The sequence below is a fragment of the Oncorhynchus mykiss genome, chromosome 16 (assembly GCF_057628025.1).
Source record: "Oncorhynchus mykiss isolate SJ-2025 chromosome 16, ASM5762802v1, whole genome shotgun sequence".
Lineage (NCBI taxonomy): Eukaryota > Metazoa > Chordata > Actinopteri > Salmoniformes > Salmonidae > Oncorhynchus > Oncorhynchus mykiss.
Genome location: NC_143037.1, coordinates 34,069,738 through 34,090,555, shown reverse-complemented (window position 1 = coordinate 34,090,555; position 20,818 = coordinate 34,069,738). Strand labels below are relative to the sequence as shown.

General features: G+C 41.0%; 1 protein-coding gene across 1 annotated transcript in view; it reads left to right on the top strand.

Moving 5' to 3' along the window:
- Positions 1 to 298: 298 nt before the first annotated feature.
- pigt (phosphatidylinositol glycan anchor biosynthesis, class T) overlaps positions 299 to 20,818 on the top strand; it is a 29,884-nt gene continuing 9,364 nt past the window's right edge. Inside the window, exons 1-9 of the mRNA XM_021565618.3 lie at positions 299 to 932; positions 1,524 to 1,701; positions 3,787 to 3,914; positions 4,460 to 4,560; positions 4,797 to 4,883; positions 6,907 to 6,994; positions 8,357 to 8,454; positions 8,700 to 8,859; positions 12,895 to 13,095. Coding sequence (XP_021421293.2) covers positions 389 to 932; positions 1,524 to 1,701; positions 3,787 to 3,914; positions 4,460 to 4,560; positions 4,797 to 4,883; positions 6,907 to 6,994; positions 8,357 to 8,454; positions 8,700 to 8,859; positions 12,895 to 13,095 — 1,585 coding nt within the window. The 5' untranslated portion in view covers positions 299 to 388. The remainder of the gene's footprint in view (positions 933 to 1,523; positions 1,702 to 3,786; positions 3,915 to 4,459; positions 4,561 to 4,796; positions 4,884 to 6,906; positions 6,995 to 8,356; positions 8,455 to 8,699; positions 8,860 to 12,894; positions 13,096 to 20,818) is intronic.

Sequence of the window (20,818 nt, the reverse complement as noted above, 5' to 3'; positions counted from 1 at the left end):
ACAGACCCTACTTAGTATTCCCCAAAATACGTTTACTATGGCACCCATCATTTTGTAATATAATAATATATAATAATAGTTTTTGCTCTTTAAGCAATACAATATATGTGTTACATATACAGTGAATCATTTGGGGCATTTATTTGAAAACCCAAATGTAACACGTTTAAAAATCCAAATGTAATGCAAATGTCACGTAAATATAAACAAATATGCTTCATTAATCTTTAGACAATTATTTTCCATATATCATGAATAGAAACAGGCTATTGACACCTTTCTATTATTACGTAGGGAGTTTTATTTTGAAACATCTCTCTATTTCGTGCGCCGGAAGTACTTTTTTTAGTGTTGCTAATGGCACGCTGATTGTTCAGCATTCGGAAAAATGGCAGCTCACAGGTGCAATATTTTTATGCTGGTGTTCGTTCTTTGTGGATTAACATATGTGTTTGTTAGAGCGGACATAGAAGACACAAATCATGTGAAAGATGCTGAAAGCGTGACTGTTGATATTGCACCGAAGGCGAATATAGGCGCGTCACTGCGATCAACTAAAACCGAGGACCAAACCCAGGCCGCTGAAGAGGAGAGGCAATGGGAGGCCGAAACGAACCCCGTAGATGCCCCAAGCGACAACAAAGCTGACCATGTCCATGATACCATGCAAAACCTTGACAGTCGTCCAGCACCGTATGTAAAAGACCAAACTCAAGAGGCAGCGGAAGAGGAGAGGCAATGGGAGGCTACCGAGGTCAAAGAAGCTGACCATGTCCCTGACACCATGCAAACCCCAGACGTCCCTCCACCAACGCCCGCAAAAGATCAGTTTCAGGAAGAGTTGGTGATCAGACCATTGCATTCTGGGGATATCTATGCCAGCTTCCAGTTCCGCACCATGTGGGATACAGACTTCTTACGAGGAAGTAAAGGTATAATATGATGTGTGGGTCAATCACATAATTTATCAAGTAGTCACACAGGGACACCATCAGTGCATATCCAGCACAGGAGGTTGGTGGCATCTTAACTGGGGAGGACAGGCTCGTGGTAAGGGCAGGAGCAGAGTAAGTGAAATGGTATCGAAGACATGGTTTCCAGGTGTTTGATGCCATTCCTTCCGCTCCGTTCCAGCCATTATTATGAGCCGTCCTCCCCTCAGCAGCCTCCACTGAATTCATCATGGTCCTGTAGACTCACAGAGCAGGCTTTTGTTCCAGCCCAGCACTAAACATTTTATTCAACCAGTCAAGGGCTTGATAAGTTGAATAGTTGAACCAGGTGTCTTATTGCTGCTGTGCTATGTTGACTAGCTGTGCATTCATTGTCATCAGTACATAGGACCTAGCCCTAATTTGTATGAGGTATGTCCACTGTCCAGTGCACACTTTTGGGAGATTATAGGCCTAGATCTGGTACGTGCACACCCCTAAACTCAAGGATGGATTTTATGAACTACATATCAAGTCAACATATTAGTGTTCTATGAAACTCACTGTTTCCTCCCAAATGTTCATTTTCAGTCTCCCACTACCGACTCTTCCCAAAGTCGCTGGGCCAGGTGATTTCAAAGTTCTCTGTGCGTGAGCTCCACATCTCCTTCACTCAGGGCTACTGGAGGACCATGCAGTGGGGCCAGCCATTCCTACCATCGCCCCCTGGTGCTGAACTGTGGGTATGGTTCCAGGACACTGTCACTGAGTGAGTACATATAATATACTGTGTATTTATTTATCCTTACAAGTTCACTTTATTGTAGAAGATAATGGAGTAGCTTTAGATCTGTTGAATCATTGTTAGTCAGTTCTGGTGTCAGCAAGAGCTGTATGAATACATATGTGTGGCTCTAGGCTTGTTCATATGATTTTAATCCCTTTTTGGCTGTACCCCTTTTGATTTGAATGAAACCTTCCATACATTTTGTCCCATGGAAGAAGTTGTCAGAAAGTGACTTCAAATGGATGTCAAACTCAACCATTTCTATTTTCCAGTGATGAAGACACTGTTGATGTATCATGGTGGGGGTATGCAAAATGGTTCAAATTTGAGCACCTCTATCTCCAGACTGTTTTGGCATTCAGTTCCAAAAAGTCCCTTTCTGACTACTTCTACCATGGGCAAACACGTATGGAAGGTTTCCTTCAAATCGAAAGGGTTACTGTCAGAAAGTGGTTGAAATCCTATGGAACGACCCTGTAGTCTCACCCATTTTGTAAACTATGACCGCAGGTACCGCTATTATTTGCTCCATTGAGTCTTCGCCCATGAACATATCACAACATTTGACAGGCATGTCTATCTTGTGGCTGGTTGCAGATACTACCATTCTCCCAAACTATATCGGCATTAAAGTGATATAGTTGTCTATTAAAGTGAGTGTCCACTGAAGTGAATTATCCAGTGCCTTCAGAAAGTATTCACACCCCTTGAATTTTTACACATTTTGTTGTTACAAAGTGGGATTAAAATGTTTTTAATAGTTTTTTTGTTTTTGTCAATGTATATATATACACAAAATAATTATCTTCACTATCTTGATTTATATCGTTTGTGTTAAATCACCTTTGGCAGAGATTACAGCTGTGATTCTTTCTGGTAAGTCTAAGAGCTTTGCACACTTGGATTGTCCAATATTTGCACATTTTATTATTTAAAAAAGTGTAAGTTAGTTGTTGGTCATTGCTAGACAGACATTTTTAAGTCTTGCCATATATTTTCATTTTTTTTTTAAAGTAAACTTTAACTTAGGAACATTCAATGTCAATTATTGTCCTGCCGAAAGATGAATTTATCTCCCAGTGTCTGTTGGAAAGCAGACAAGCAAATCATCTAGGATTTTGCCTGTGCTTAGCTCTAATTCTGTTTCTTTTTATCCTGAAAAAGCTGTCATGTGTTGTTGGATTTGCCCTAAACATAACGCTTTGTATCCAGGACATAAAGTTAAGTTCTTTGTCACATTTTTTGCAGTTTTACTTTAGTGCCTTATTGCAAACAGGATGCATATTTTGGAATATTTGTATTCTGTACAGGCTTCCTTCTTTTCACTCTGTCATTTATTTTAGTATTGTGGAGTAGGCCTAACTACAATTTTGTTGATCCATCCTCCGTTATCTTTTGTCAGAGCCATTCAACTCTGTAGCTGTTTTAAAATCACCATTGCCCTCCTGGTGAAATCCCTGAGTGGTTTCCTTCCTTTCCAGCAACTGATTTAGGACGGTCGCCTATGTCTTTGTAGTGACTGGATGTATTGTTACACCATCCAAAGTGTAAAATTAATAACTGCACCATGCTCAAAGGGATATTCAGTGTCTGCTTTTTCTTTTAATCCATCTTCCTTATAATTAAGTGCCCTTGTCTGCGAACCATAGGACAACCTCCCTGGTCTTTGTGGTTGAATCTGTGCTGTTCACCTTGGACCTTAAAGATAATTGTATGTGTGGGGTACACCAATAGGGTAGTGATTTTAAACATGTTAAACACAATTTTTGCACATCCATGCAACTTATTATGTGACTTGTTAAGAACATTTATACTCCTGAACTTTAGGCTTGCCATAACAAAAGGGTTGAGTACTTATTGGCTGAAGACATTTCAGCTTTTCATTTTTTAAATTAATTTGTAAACATTTATAAAAACACAATTCCACTTTGACATTATGGGGTATTGTATGTAGATCAGTGACACAATTTCAATTTTAAATTCAGGCTGTAACACAACAAAATGAAGGTGTGAATTATTTCTGAAGGCACTGTAACTGTACTCTTCGTTTGATCCTTCGTCTTATAGTGTGGACGGTGCCTGGAAGGAGCTGACTAACGTTCTCTCAGGGATCTTCTGTGCCTCCCTGAACTTCATTGACTCCACCAACACGGTGCAGCCCAGTGCCTCCTTCAAACCTCTTGGCTTGGGCAACGGTAATTTTCCTCACACTCAACAGTCTCTACAGTAGCTCGCCTACCTCTGAACTGAGAGCAGTGCTCATGAAGCACCAGAGTGAAACAGAGGTACCAGCTGTAATTGTCCAGTAAGGAACACTTCTACGGTGTGACCATGAATATCATCCCGTGCCAACCAATGCTTTGTCGTCATGTCAAACTGAAAAGACAATGCCATGTGTCTTTACAGCAGGGGTGGGCAATCCTATGTCTGGTATTGGGGGAGTTTTTACTCAAGCCAAGCGGTTAAACACCCCATTCAACTACCTTACTAGTCATATTCAGGTGTGCATCTTGGCTAGAATATAAGACTGCAATCTTACCAGCCCTGGTGGGGTAAGAATCCTACTCCTGAACAGAGGGCAGTGCTTTAGAAGTGCCATATTTTTGTCATATGTTCTTTAAAGGAATCTCAAAGAAGTTAGTTAAAGATGTGAAACACTACGGTAGTGATGTGTGACTCCATAATGTCTTGTCTGTTGATTTTTGTCGTCTCATGTACCTTCTTTGTGTCCTCTAATCAGTAACAGACCAGCGCTTCCTCCGCTATGCTGTGTTGCCGCGGGAGATCGTCTGTACTGAGAACCTGACTCCGTGGAAGAAACTCCTTCCCTGTGGCTCCAAGGTACCTGTCTGTCTTATGTTTGATGCTCTTATGAAAGTTGCATCTAGCCAAAGCTTTAGACTTTCGTACAATACATCTGAAGTCTGCATAACTCCTATTTGTGCAATGGCTTCCTCCTTGGCTTATGTGTTTGGCTTTGGGTGGTTATTTTTGTTATCCTTTTATTGTAGTTGACTTTGTATGTATGTGTGTGTGGTGATTAACCATGTCCTTCATGTTGCCCCTCCTTCCACTAGGCTGGTCTGGCAGTCCTGATGAAGTCTGAGAAACTCTTCCACAGCAGCTTCCACTCCCAGGCTCTACACTTCAGACCTGTGTGTCAGGTAATACAGTTTGTAGTGCACATACACTACCGGTCAAAAGTTTTAGAACACCTCATCAATCTAAATATATATATAACATAAACTCAGCAAAAAAAGAAACGTCACTTTTTCAGGGCCCTTATCCTTCAAAGATAATTTGTAAAAATCAAAATAACTTCCCAGATCTTCATTGTAAATGGTTTTAACACTGTTTCTCATGCTTGTTCAATGAACCATGAACAATGAATGAACATGCACCTGTGGAACGGTCGTTAAGACACTAACAGCTTACAGACTGTAGGCAATTAAGGTCACAGTTATGAAAACCTAGGACACTGAAGAGGCCTTTCTATTGACTCTGAAAAACACCAAAAGAAAGATGTCCAAGGTCCCTGCTCATCTGTGTGAATGTGCCTTGGGCATGCTGCAAGGAGGAATGAGGACTGCATGTGTGGCCAATAAATTACAATGTCCGTATTGTGTGACGCCTAAGACAGAGCTACATGGAGACAGGATGGACAGCTGATCATCCTCGCAGTGGCAGATCACGTGTAACAACACCTGCACAGGAACGGTACATCCAAACATTACACCTGCGGGACAGGTACAGGATGGCAACAACAACTGCCCGAGTTACACCAGGAACGCACAATCCCTCCATCAGAGCTCAGACTGTCCGCAATAGGCCGAGAGAGGCTGGACTGAGGGCTTGTAGGCCTGTTGTAAGGCATTCGTGTTTATCGTCGAAGGAATGAGCTGACGCCTGTACTTTGGAACGGGATCGATTTGGATGTGGAGGGTCCGTCATGGTCTGGGGCGGTGTGTCACAGCATCATCGGACGGAGCTTGTTGTCATTGCAGGCAATCTCAACGCTATGCGTCCCAGGGAAGACATCCTCCTCCCTCATGTGGTACCCTTCCTTCAGGCTCATCCTGACATGACCCTCCAGCATGACAATGCCACCAGCCATACTGCTTGTTCTGTGCGTGATTTCCTGCAAGACAGTAATGTCAGAGTTCTGCCATGGCCAGCGAAGAGCCCGGATCTCAATCCCATTGAGCACGTCTGGGACCTGTTGGATCGGAGGTCGAGGGCTAGGGCCATTCCCGCAAGAAATGTCCGGGAACTTGCAGGTGCCTTGGTGGAAGAGGGGGGTAACATCTCACAGCAAGAACTGGCAAATCGTGTGCAGTCCATGAGGAGGAGATGCACTGTAGTACTGAATGTAGTTGGTGGCCACACCAGATGCTGACTGTTACTTTTGGTTTTGACCCCCCTCCCCTTTGTCCAGGGACACATTATTCAATTTCTGTGGAACTTGTTCAGTCTGTCTCAGTTGTTGAATCATGTTATTTTCATACAAATATTTACACATGTTAATTTTCCTGAAAATAAATGTAGTTGACAGTGAGTGGACGTTTCTTTTTTTGCTGTGTGTGTGTGTGTGTGTGTGTATGTATATATATATATATATATATATATATATATATATATATATATATATATATATATATATATATATATATATATATATATATATATATATAAAAAAAAGCAAGTCGCAAGGTGTAGGCAAGGCCATAAGCAAATAGGTAACCTGGGATATGACTAAAAAGTTAAATCGGTGTGAATTCTTTCCACAAATAGATAGATCTTGCTACCATGGAAAGGAAAATACCTATCTATTTTTGTTAACTTTCTATTCAAATGTATTATAGTGAGAGGATCTTTCTTTTGGGATATGAAATAAGCTTTAGTGCATATGGAACATTTCTGGGATATTTTATTTCAGCTCATGAAAAATGGGACCAACACGTTACATGTTCATATTTTTGTTCAGTGTAGTTGGTCGTAGTCATTTTTTTATGTAAGAGTGTAGGAATAGAGAATCTTCGTTAATTGTCTCACGGTCTTCATTGTCTCAAACAAAACCACTGGTTTCTCCTTCCATGTTACATCTTTCCATCCTATCCTAATCCCATTTGAAATCTTGTCACTTTTGATGAGCCCCAGCCTTGATATGACACTCTACGGTTGTTTCAGGACTGGAAGTGCAAATCCACAGTGTGGGAGCTGAGACAGACACTGAACGTGGTGTTCGACCTGCACACCTCTGGCCAGGGCAAACGAGGTGAGAAGTCTCTTGCATTCAATATTATACCCCTTTCACACCTAAGCTGAGCCGAACTGTACTGCACTGGCCTGTTTATGCATCCACCATATATTTGCTGGAAACTTAAAGGAAAATAACAGAGCCAGCACAGTACGGTTCGGGTCTACATGATAGTGTGAAAATGGTATAAGTAATTTCACCCCACTACTGCTAAAACACACCGGTGTTACCAAGATCTACTGTACCTTCCACCGATTCATGTAGGTGCTAGGCTTGAACGGTATATCATATATATGTACTCTATACTGGGGTATTTGGGGAAAAAATACGGGATGTTTTTTCAATACTGTCAACTATTTGAAGTTTTTCAATAAATCTGAATATTTTTAGCTTTTTAAGCAAATACCTGCAGTGTAATAAATTAGGAGATTAAGCAGATTGCGTTCTTCATTTTACCTTTCTCGTGAGTCCAGCTGTGTATTAGGTTTAACTTGCTAGTTAGCTAAGTAAGTGGCTGAATTAATAAGGAGGTTGGGCGTCATATAGTTTTATCTTTCTGCCGTGTTTGAGAAGTCAAATCGCTTTGGATGAGTTATCTGTACAATTGCCACTGCTGCCATCTTGATTTCCTTGCGTTTATTTTTTTCTCCTCTCCATTCTCGGCCCGTCAGCTTCTTCCCCCTCTTCCCTGAGCAGAGCAGGCAGGCCCATGGCCATAGCGACTCCACAGACTCAGTGTGTACACATGTTGCTCCAGAGCCAGTACTATTCTTCCTTCAGACAAGCATGCATCAAAACGTTGTTCTTTTGCACAATGTGTCTAGTTCATATTTGTTTGAAATTGCCCAGACTCACCAAACATTACATTCGGTGGCACCTACCTACACTTGTATAAACGTTATGAGCTGGATTGCCTGTCTTTGCAATTAGTTTATTTTCAAATGTTCTTAGCTTTCTGGTAATGGTCGGCCCCTGTGGTCTTTAAAAAAGAAAAATGTGCGCCCCTTGTGTACTAAGACGGTAATACTGTAAATCCCGTGATGAGAGAAGGACGGTATAAACATTTGGATACCCCACAACCCAGGTAGGTGGATTTGCGTGCTAGCTGGATGATACAAAGCAAAAAGGGCATGTTTTTCAAATAAAATCAAACTGGATTTAAAGTGCATTTAAAGTTGCAAAACCCATTAGTGAAACAATAAAATTAAAGAAATAAAGAACAACTTTTCATATAAAAGTTGCTTATGTCTAATGTGGTGTACTGACATGGACCTTTCTGTGCCCCTTGAAAAAGACTGTTCAATACCTTTTTAAATACAAAAGGGGCCAAGATGAATGTGATGTTACAATGGTGATGTTGGTTATTGGGTGTTTTGACAGAGTGGTCCCTGTTCAAGATGTTCTCTCGCACCCTGACTGAAGCCTGCCCGCTGGCCTCCTCCAGTAAAGTGTACGTGGATGTCACAGACAACCCTCAGGTCTGCATCTTTACATGACTGTTAACTTTACCCAACTCCACATTCAATTCAGTTGGCAGACAATCTTACTCTTGAGTGCATACGCATTATTGTTAATTAATTGATTGGCGAATCAATATTTGTCTATTTGTATATGAATGCTTGCATGTGTGTGATTTGTTAACTCTAAAACATCAGACAACACTATGGAGAAGTGTTATTCTATGGTAATTATGCAGGCAGGTGTTGTTGTATTTCCCCTACAGGGAGAGCTGTTTGAGCTGAGCCCAACCACTCCCCTGCTCAGCCAGGCTGTGGTGCTTGGGGACCGGAGAACCTACTCGGTCTATGACCTCACTAACCAGGCCACGTTCGGACAAACGCGCTCCCTCAACATGCTGCTGCGCTGGCGAGCAGCCGAGAGTGGTGAGTGGCCTGTAAAGAACACAACACGCTGCGTTTTAATTCCAGAAAATATGTTCTTTCCCTCGACTGTCTGTTCCCCTCCCTTCACAAATTGCTGTTACACAAGTGGAATAAGGAACAATCCCTATCCGTCTTGTATAATTACAAAAACTGCTCAACCCCATTTTACAATACAATTATTATGCAGTTACTAAAATACTAAGAAACTGCATGTTAATACAATGTTACTAGTATAATTTGCAGTTATTGCCAGGGCTGTTGCGGTGACCGTATTACCGCCACTCCGGCGGTCACGAGTCATGAAGACAGTCAAATTCCACATGACCGCTTAGTCATGTTAATTAGGCTTCTCCAAGCTCTGATGCTGCTGATGATCATTAGTAGCCTACCAAACTTGCTGACTGCCTGGCATACTCAGCACTCTCTTGTCCCTCTAATCACTCTGACATCAATGCAAATGTGTTTGAAAATCTGAACAAACACTAAATGAAAGCCCATGAGCTCATGTTGTGCAACATTTCTGTAGGTTATGCAATTGTGGGAGAAAACAGAGTGATGGCCTCTACTAAAAAGAGGAGGATCCCATCAGCTTTCTATAGGCTAGGCCTACTATATTTATTTCTTAACTTTTCTAATATTAAGGCCATAGGCTATGCTCCTGTTTGGAAGATAAACAATCTGGCTGGCATGAAAATGAACACCGGTTTCAAGACCGGTGCATGGTAATGGTCCATTCTAAATCAAAACAAATTTCTCACACCTTATTTACTATATGTAAAGACAAGATTAAATCCATAATAGTCGGATTGGTGACAATATTAGCCTATCACTTGTGAATTATATACATTTGAAGTCAGAAGTTTACATACACCTTAGACAAATATTTAAACTCACTTTTTCACAATTCCTGACATTTAATTATTGTAAAAATTCCCTGTCTTAGGTCAGTTAGGATCACCACTTTATTTTAAGAATATGAAATGTCAGAATAATAGCAGTGATTTATTTAAGCTTTTATCACATTCCCAGTGGGTCAGACGTTTACATACACTCAATAAGTATTTGGAAGTATTGCCTTTAAATTTGACATTTTCTATAGGATTGAGGTCACGGCTTTGTGATGGCCACTCCAATAGCTTGACTTCATTGTCATTAAGCCATTTTGTCACAACTTTGGAAGTATGCTTGGGGTCATTGTTCATTTGGAAGACCCATTTGTGACCAAGCTTCAACTTGAGATGTCTTGAGATGTTGCTTCAATATATCCACATCATTTATTTTCCTCATGAAGCCATCTATTTTGTGAAGTGCACCAGTCCCTCCTGCAGCAAAGCACCCCCACAACATGATGCTGCCACCCCTGTGCTTCACGGTTGGGATGGTATTCTTTGGCTTGCAAGCCTCCCCCTTTTTCCTCCAAACATAACAATGGTCATTATGGCCAAACAGTTATATTTTTGTTTCATCAGACCAGGGGACATTTCTCCAAATTGTACAGTCTTTGCCCCCATGTGCAGTTGCAAACCATAGTCTGGCTTTTTTGTGGCGGTTTTGGAGCAGTGGCTTCTTCCTTGCTAAGCGGCCTTTCATTGTATGTCAATATAGGACTCGTTTTACTGTGAATATAGATACTTTTGTACTTGTTTCCTCCAACATCTTCACAAGGTCCTTTGCTGCTGTTCTGGGATTGATTTGCACTTTTCGCATCAAAGTACATTCATCTCTAGGAGACGGAACGCGTCTTCTCCCTGAGCGGATTGACGGCTGCGTGGTCCCATGGTGTCTATACCTGCGTACTATTGTTTGTACAGATGAACGTGGTACCTTCAGGTGTTTGGAAATTGCTACCAAGGATGAACCAGACTTGTGGAGGTCTACAATGTTTTTTCCTGAGGTCTTGGCTGATTTATTTTGATTTTCCGATGGTGTCAAGCAAAGAGGCACTGAGTTTGAAGGTAGGCCTTGAAATGCATCCACCTCCAATTGACTCAAATTATGTCAATTAGCCTATCAGAAACTTCTAAAGCCATGACATCATTTTCTGGAATTTTCCAAGCTGTTTAAAGTACATGTATGTAGTGTATGTAAACTTCTGACCCACTGGAATTGTGATACAGTGAAATAATCTGTCTAAAGAATTGTTGGAAAAAGTACTTGTCATGCACAAAGTAGATGTCTTAACCGACTTGCCAAAACTATAGAAATTTGTGGCGTGGTTGAGAAACGAGTTTTAATGACTCCAACCTAAGTGTATGTAATCTTCCGACTACTCTATCACTTGTGAATGATGTCCAGCAAAAGAAACTGCCTTTGTTTTTTGCGTCTTTTCCCGAATCATAGTCGCACACCTCATGTAACCTAGCCCATAGGCATATATTTTGATAAGGTTTGTATCACAAGTAAAGTGGCCAAATAATTTCTTAAAATTGAGCACATTAATCTGCTTTACAAGGGGTGTAGAGCCTAACTGGCATACATAAGCAGCGTGAGTTTCAAGTTTGGAGAAAATCATTTTTCTATAAAAATACACATTTTATAATGAAAGCATTACATGCATAATCACATTTGCGGTCAGTTTTGATAATGGTGTTTTCCCACTAACGTAACATTCGCCCTTATAGCCTACTACCATGTGCACATTGTTGCGCTTATAATGTAAAGAAATACAATTTTAACCTAAAATGTTCTGATCTGTTGCATCAGCTACATTGTGTAAAAAAAGTTTTTTTTGATGCTAGTGGTTGTATTATCTATTGCATTCCACAATTGTCTCAGACTATGTTTGGGATATTTATTTCTCACATAGAATGTTGACTTTTGTACAATGGGGGATAGAAGATTGACATAGGTTAGTGATTTTGTTGTTCGTTAGGCCTACTCATTTTGTTGGCTGACAAAGTGAATGTGGACAGTTCTTCCAATATCTTCAATATGCACCTTGGAATTGGGTAAGGACCCACGCAGTTGTGTTCCCCGATGTGTCTGTTTTTCACTTGTAGCCTGTGAGAAAGACCCGATCATGTGATGGAGAGCCATGTGAGTGAGAGGTGCCTAGGAGCATGCAGCACTCAGGGAGAAAGGCACAACGCAGCACTCTCATTCACAATTTATCCAAATCTTGTCTGTATGATATGATTAATGATGATTTTGAAAAAAAGTTTGTAGAACAACTAAATTTACATGAATATCTTTAAATTAAGCATATAGGAGTACCCATTTATTTGTTAACCACTCAACACAGAATAGCCGCATGTGAGCAGTCCCTCACATCGTTTGGAGCTTTGTTCAATTCTATTCTTCATAGGGCACAACGCCCACTGGCCGCAAAAAGCATGGATTTTTAGGGTGCATTACTGCCACAAAGGGGATGCCGCTGTGAAATTTGAGGCATTATCAAGTGCTTGTCAAATTGTGAATGAGAGCCTAATGAAGTGTCTACAACCTGTGCAAGAAACTAAGCAGAACTCTTCAAATCATCATCATCAAACTAAGCAGAACTTTTCAAATCATCATTAGTCATTAGTCATACAGCCTTACAATGAATTAAACATCTAACCATATAGCCCAATGTTTGTAGAACTACATTTACATGAATAACTCTAAATTAAGCATATAGGAGTATCTATTTCTTTGTTAAACGCTCAACACAGAATAGAGCAGTCCCTCAAATCGTTTCGAGCTTGGTTCAATTGTACTCTTCATACTATAAAATAATGCCACGGAATTCTAAGCAAATCTTGTCTGCTAAATTAACTAGTGTAGCCCACAGCCATTTGGCATAGCCTGATCAGGACATAAGGACAACTCAAAGTATGCTATTCTGTTCTTCTGAAATAGACTACATAGCCCTAGTTACTGCACAGGTAAAGATCAGGTAATGTGTTACCGAAAAAGGTGAAAAAATTGTGATATAAATTAATTTCCCTGTAGAGCATATAAAATGGTGTCTGTATAAAACTCACCATAGAAATTATATTTATATTCTAGTAATTTTATGATTGACAATATGAACACTTCCTCCTTCCCCCTCCCCAGGAGACATGCTGCGTCCCCTGCTGCATGGAGAGCGCTACGTGGCCGGCTACGGGCTGCAGACGGGAGAGATCCACACCCTGATGTACAACAACCACCCATACCGGGCCTTCCCCGTGCTCCTGCTAGACACTGTGCCCTGGTACCTGCGCCTCTACATCCACACGCTCACTGTCACCAGCAAGGGCCGTGACAACAAACCCAGTGAGTACTTTAGTCCCGCTGTTCACCTGCTGACTCTGTTCCACCTAAGCCTGATATAAATGGCAGCTACCTATTGATAGCAGTTGAGGGAAAGGCCATTTCTTCCCACATGGGGGAGCACATGCTTCAGTATCATAAAGCCTCATGCAGCCACAAAATGTGCCTGACCTAAAATGTTATATTTTGAAGAGAACTTGACAAAGCGAAAACAGGTTTTTGACATTTTTAGATATGTCTTAAAAATAAAGAACATACCGTACCTTATTTACGTAAGTATTCAGACCCTTTGCTATCAGACTCTAAATGAATCTCAGATGCATCCTTTTTCCATTTATCATTCCTGCGATGTTTCTACAACTTGATTGGCGTCCATCTGTGGTAAATTCAATTAATTTGAAAAGGCACACACCTGTCTATATAAGGTCCCACAATTGACAGTGCATGTCAGAGCAAAAACCAAGCCATGAGGTGAAACTAATTGTCCACAGATCTCCAAAACAGGATTTTGTTGAAGCACAGATCTGGGGAAGTGTACCAACAAATATCTGCAGCATTTAAGGTTCCCAAGAACACAGTGGCCTCCTTCGTTCTTAAATGGCAGAAGTATGGAACCACCAAGACCCTTCCTAGAGCTGGCCGGACGGCCAAACTGAGCAATCGGGAGAAGTACCCGATGGTCCCTCTGACAAATCTCCATAGTTCTTCTGTGGACATGGGAGAACCTTCCAGAAGGACAACCATCTCTGTAGCACTCCACTAATCAGGGCTTTATGGTTCAGTGGCCAGACGGAAGCCACTCCTCAGTAAAAGGCACATGACAGCACGCTTGGAGTTTGCCAAAAGGCCCCTAAAGGACTCTTTAGCCTGAATGCGTCACGTCTGGAGGAAACCTGGCACCATCCTTATGGTAAAACATGGTGGCGGCTGCATCATGCTGTGGGGATGCTTTTCAGCGGCAGGGACTGGGAGACTAGTCCGGATCGAGGGAAAGATAAACAGCGCAAAGTACAGAAAGATCCTTGATGAAAACCTGCTCCAGAGCACTGGGGCGAAGGTTCAACTTCCGACAAGACAATGACTCTAAGAACACAGCCAAGAAAAACGTAGGAGTGGCTTCGGGACAAGTCTCTGAATAACATCTTTGAGTGGCACAGCCAGAGCTCGGACTTGAACCCGATTGGACATCTCTGGAGAGACCTGAAAATAGCTGTGCAGCAACGTTCCCCATCCAACCTGACAGAGCTTGAGAGGATCTGCAGAGCAGAATGGGAGAAACTCCCCAAATACAGGTGCGCCAAGCTTGTAGCGTCATACCCAAGAAGACTGGTCTGTAATCGCTGCCAAAGGTGCTTCAACAAGTAACTGAGTATAGGGTCTAAATACTTATGTAAATGTGATATTTAAAAAAAAAAAAAAAAACTGTTCGCTAAGGGTTGTGTGTTTGTAGATTGAGGGAACATTTATTTAATTTTTTTTTTAATAAGGCTGTAACGTAACAAAATCTGGAAAAAGTCAAGGGGTCTGAATACTTTTCGAAAGCACTGTAGTATCAATGAATTAATCAATGTTGGTATTATTTTCTCCTTCATGGCATGAAGAGTGCAATAGCTCAAACTGAAGAGGATTTATATGAGAAGATTGATTGGATTCTTTCTCTCGATGATATGTTTCACACCTTTTCAATTCAGACTCAAAGTAGGAACTTCATTATCATAATGTGGGATGGGTATACAGTTGAAGTCGGAAGTTTACATAGTTATGTTGGAGTCATTAAGTCGTTTTTCAACCACTCCACAAATTTCTTGTTAACTATAGCTTTGGCAAGTCGGTTAGGACATCTACTTCGTGCATGACACAAGTAATTTTTCCAACAATTGTTTACAGACAGATTATTTCACTTATAATTGACTGTATGACAATTCCAGTGGGTCCAAAGTTTACATAGACTAAGTTGATTGTGCTTTTAAACAGCTTGGGAAATTACAGAAAATGATGTCATGGCTTTAGAAGCTTCTGATAGGCTAATTGACATCATTTTAGTCAATGAGTTGTACCTGTGGACCTATTTCAAGGCCTACCTTCAAACTCAGTGCCTCTTTGCTTGACATCATGGGAAAATCAAAAGAAATCAGCCAAGACCTCAGGAAAAACATTGTAGACCTCCACAAGTCTGGTTCATCCTTGGGATCAATTTCCAAACGCCTGAAGGTGCCACGTTCATCTGTACAAACAATAGTACGCAAGTATAAACACCATGGCACCACACAACCTTCATGGAGCTCAGGAAGGAGACGCGTTCTGTCTCCTAGAGACTTTGGTGCGAAAAGTGCAAATCAATCCCAGAACAACAGCAAAGGACCTTGTGAAGATGCTGGAACAAACCGGCACAAAAGTATCTATATCGACATATCCTGAAAGTCCGCTCAGCAAAGAAGAAGGCACTGCGCCAAAACGGCCATAAAAAAAGCCAGACTAACTGCACATGGAGACAAAGATCGTACTTTTTGGAGAAATGTCCTCTGTTCTGATGAAACAAAAATAGAACTGTTTGGCCATAATGACCATTGTTATGTTTGGAGGAAAAAGGGGGAGGCTTGCAAGCTGAAGAACACCATCCCAACCGTGAAGCACGTGGGTGGCAGCATCATGTTGTGGGGGTGCTTTGCTGCAGGAGGGACTGGTGCACTTCACATAATAGATGGCATCATGAGGAACGGAAATTATGTGGATATATTGAAGCAACATCTCAAGACATCAGTTTGGATGTTAAAGCTTGGTCGCAAATAGGTTTCCAAATGGAAAAGGACCCCAAGCATACTTCCAAGGTTGTGGCAAAATGGCTTAATGACAACAAAGTCAAGCTATTGGAGTGGCCATTACAAAGCCCTGACCTCAATCCTATATTAAATTTGTGGGCAGAACTGAAAAAGCCTGTGCGAGCAAGGATGCCTACCAACCTACACCAGCTGTCAGGAGGATTGGGACAAAATTCACCCAATTTATTGTGGAAAGCTTGTGGAAGACTTACCTGAAACATTTGACCCAAGTTAAACCATTTAAAGGCAATGCTGCCAAATACTAATTGAGTGTATGTAAACTTCTGACCCACTGGGAATGTGATGAAAGAAATAAAAGCTGTAAATCATTCTCTCTACTATTATTCTGACATTTCACATTCTTAAAATAAAGTGGTGATCCCAACTGACCTAAGACAGGGAATTTTTACTATGATTAAATGTCAGGAATTGTGAAACACTGCATTTAAATGTATTTGGCTAAGGTGTATGTAAACTTCCGACTTCAATTGTATGGTCTTCTCTATTCGCAACAGAAAATTGACAGTCAAATGATTTGGCGTAAATAAAAGCAAGCGTATGACATGTGAAAGCTTAATTACAATATTAGTGGGAATGGAATATAATTGGATAATTACAGGAAAGAACAGATTGATGCAGCGTCTGGATCGCTATTTCTAAGATCAATATGGACAATGCTCTGTGCTTGAAGTTGAATAGGCACTTTACTAACAAGGGGGCTTTGTTAGAGCACTATTTAAGAAATGAGAGAGAGGCTTACCGGTTTGACAGATGCAATTATGTCATCCATATATTTTTGTCGATAGGCCTATAGCTATTTCCTCCCATTCTGTCATTATGCACTCCTGTGTCGGACTCGGGCCTCAAGTCTGGGGTGGAAAATGTACTTCTGAAAGTACCATGCTTAGATTCATAATGACATTTCAGATTGATTTCTTTGCAAACAGCGATAGTTTAGTTCCAAACAAGAAACACTAGTTTTGCTTTGGAGAAACACTTAATATTTAATTTATTTGTATGTAGGCTTATTAACATAGTTATTGGTGATTCTACCACTGTAATCAGATCTTCATTTTTATATTTTCAATAAATTAGCCCACTAACCACATGTTAATTGTGTAGTTTAAACTATTGTGTAGGGCTTTGAATTGGGCAGCTAGTAGGCTATTTGCTAATAGGCTAATTATGTTCAGCCCACAGACAAGCTCAGGAACAAATTGGCTGGAGGCCAAACCTAGCTGTATATTGTAAATTCAACCATCATTCAGATCATTTAATTGTGTGGATATAGGCCTAGTACTAAACTTGAAGAACTTGTGGTTTGTCTCTGAAATTGTAGTTGCTCACCAGTGCTATTTTTATTGCTATATAGCACTGGTCCTCTTACATTTAAATTCCAGGTTGCATATCACAATATTTAAGCGCATATCGGATGGTCTGCTCTGCCCGTAAGTCACACCAAGCATAGGGTCACTTTTTTTTGCATTTTTTTTACCCTGCTCTGTGTATTCAATGTATTCCATTTAAAATGTGGCTCCCAGTGTGGCTAGTTCCAGGGCTATTATGACACATCTGACAGTTCCTTCTCTATATGTTCCTAGGGCAAGTGCAGGGGGGTTGCCTAGCAACACATGCCTCGGCGGGAGACGAGGTCTGCATATTCCCATGATTTGTGAATCTATCCGGACAGTACAGCTAGCGGGACAACTAAAATGGCTTTTAAAAAATACGATGACATCTAATAGGGAGAAGTAGCTAACAAAATAACTACGTTATGGTATGCACTTATAAACTATTTACATAATAGAAATTTGTGTACACAATTCTTACTTACCTACTGTTTTATATTGATAATTTTATGCGAGAAGTTTTTCTTTAAGCTGTTGGGTTTCTCACCTCTGCTACACCTATATATTATGTTACTGTCACTATTAGGGCTGTGACGGTATTTGTATAACCATGTAATCAATGATATGGGATGATTGTTGTTTTAAAATCAACTTCATATTAGAGTCGGCAAACTTTACTCAAAAGCAGCAAATTAAAAGGAAGCCTGTTTTACGTCTAAACTCTGATATAAGGAGAGATAGCATGAGGAAAAACCCAGCTATAAAAAAAATGATTGGTGCAGTTGAGTCTGTTTCCACGTTAACATGGACTCTTTACAACATGTTTAAACTTGGCTGCTCCTTGGTTCAGCAAGCAAACAAATCTTCAGTTGCCTGGGCTATGCATAGGAGAATAATATATCTATATCTCTCTCTCACACACAGACAGTCATGGCCAAAAGATTTGAGAATGACACATATTCATTTTCACAAAGTCTGCTGCCTCAGTTTGTATGATGGCAATTTGAATATACTCCAGAATGTTATGAAGAGTGATCAGATTAATTGCAAAGTCCCTTTTTGCCATGCAAATGAGCTGTATCCCCCCAAAAAACATTTCCACTGCATTTCCTCCCTGCCTCAAAAGGACCAGCTGACATGTCAGTGATGCTCTCGTTAACACAGGTGTGAGTGTTGACGAGGACAAGGCTGGCGATCACTCTGTCATGCTGATTGAGTTCGAATAACAGACTGGAAGCTTCAAAAGGAGGGTGGAGCTTGGAATCATTGTTCTTCCTCTGTCAAATATGGTTACTTGCAAGGAAACACGTGCCGTCATCATTGCTTTGCACAAAAAGGGCTTCACAGGCAAGGATATTGCTGCCAGTAAGATTACACCTAAATCAACCATTTATCGGATAGTCAAGAACTACAAGGAGAGTGGTTCAATTGTTGTCAAGAAGGCTTCAGGGCGCCAAAGAAAGTCCAGCAAGCGCCAGGACCGTCTCCTAAATTTGATTCAGCTGCGGGATCGGTGCACCACCAGTACAAAGCTTGCTCATGAATGGCAGCAGGCAGGTGTGAGTGCATCTGCACGCACAGTGAGGCAAAGACTTTTGGAGGATGGCCTGCAAGAAGGGCAGCAAAAAAGCCACTTCTCTCCAGGAAAAACAACAGGGACAGACTGATATTCTGCAAAAGGTACAGGAATTGGACTGCTGGGGTAAAGTCATTTTCTCTGATGAATCCCCTTTCCGATTGTTTGGGTCATCTGAAAAAAATCTTGTCCGGAGAAGACAAGGTGAGCGCTACCATCAGTCCTGTGTCATGCCAACAGTAAAGCATCCTGAGACCATTCATGTGTGGGGTTGCTTCTCAGCCAAGGGAGTGGGCTCACTCACAATTTTGCCTAAGAACACAAAGAATGGTACCAACACACCCTCCGAGAGCAACTTCTCCCAACCATCCAGGAATAGTTTGGTGACAAACAATGCCTTTTCCAGCATGATGGCGCACCTTGCCATAAGGCGAAAGTGATAACTAAGTGGCTCAGGGAACAAAGCATCAATATTTTGGGTCCATGGCCAGGAAACTCCCCAGACCTTAATCCCATTGAGAACTTGTGATCAATCCTCTAGAGGTGGGTGGTCAAAAAAAAAACACAAATTCTGACAAACTCCAAGCATTGATTATGCAAGAATGGGCTGCCATCAGTCAGGATGTGGCCCAAAAGTTAATTGACAGCATGCCAGGGTGGATTGCAGAGGTCTTAAAAAAACAAGGGTCAGCACTGCAAATATAGACTCTTGTCAATAACAGCCTTTGACACTTATGAAATGCTTGTAATTATACTTCAGTGTTCCATAGTAACATCTGACAAAAATATCTAGACACTGAAGCAACAAACTTTGTGAAAATTTATATTTGTGTCATTCTCAAAACTTTTGGCCACGACTGTACACATATGTACAGTGGCAAGAAAGAGTATGTGAACCCTTTGGAATTACCTGGACTTCAGCATAAATTGGTCATAAAATTTGATCTTATCTTCATCTAAGTCACAACAATGGGCAGTCTGCTTAAACTAATAACACACAAACAATTATACATTTTCATGTCTTTATTGAACACACCGTGTAAACATTCACAAAGCAGGGTTGGAAAAGTATGTGAACCCTTGGATGTAATAACTGGTTGACGCTCTTTTGGCAGCAATAACCTCAACCAAACGTTTTCTATAGTTGTGGATCAGACCTGCACAACGGTCAGGAGGAATTTTGGACCATGCTTCTTTCTAAAATTGTTTCAGTTTAGCAATACTCTCAGGATGTCTGGTGTGAACCGCTCTCTATGTCATGCCACAGCATCTCGATATGTGTTTAGGTCAGGACACTGACTGGGCCACTCCAGAAGGTGTGTTTTCTTCTTTTGAAGCCATTCTGTTGTTGATTTACTTCTATGTTTTGGGTTGTTGTCTTGTTGCATCACCCAACTTCTGTTGAGCCTCAGTTGGTGGACAGATGGCCTTATATTCTCCTGCGAAATGTCATCCAGATGCTCTTTTGCGAACTTCAGACGTGCAGCAATGTTTTTTTGGACAGCAGTGGCTTTTTCCGTTGTGACCTCCCATGAACACCATTCTTGTTTAGTGTTTTACATATCGTAGACTCGTCAACAGATGTTAGCATGTTCCAGAGATTTCTGTAAGAGATTTCTGAAAGGCTTTTAGATATACTTTTGTAACCCTTTCCAGCTTTATGCAAGTCAACAATTCTTAATCTTGGGTTTTCTGAAATCTCTTTTGTTCGGGGGATGGTTCACATCAGGCAATGCTTCTTGTGAATAGGAAACTCAAATTTTGTGAGGTTTTTTTTATAAGGCAGGGCAGCTCTAACCAACATCTCCAATCTTGTCTCAATGATTGTACTCCAGGTTAGCTGACTCCTGACTCCAGTTAGCTTTTGGAGAAGTCATTAGCCTAGGGGTTCATATACTTTTTCCAACTATATAATGATTGCTATTTGACCAATTTTTATGATGGTGACTTCAGTCATTTGACTGACAAAACCTCCATCCAAA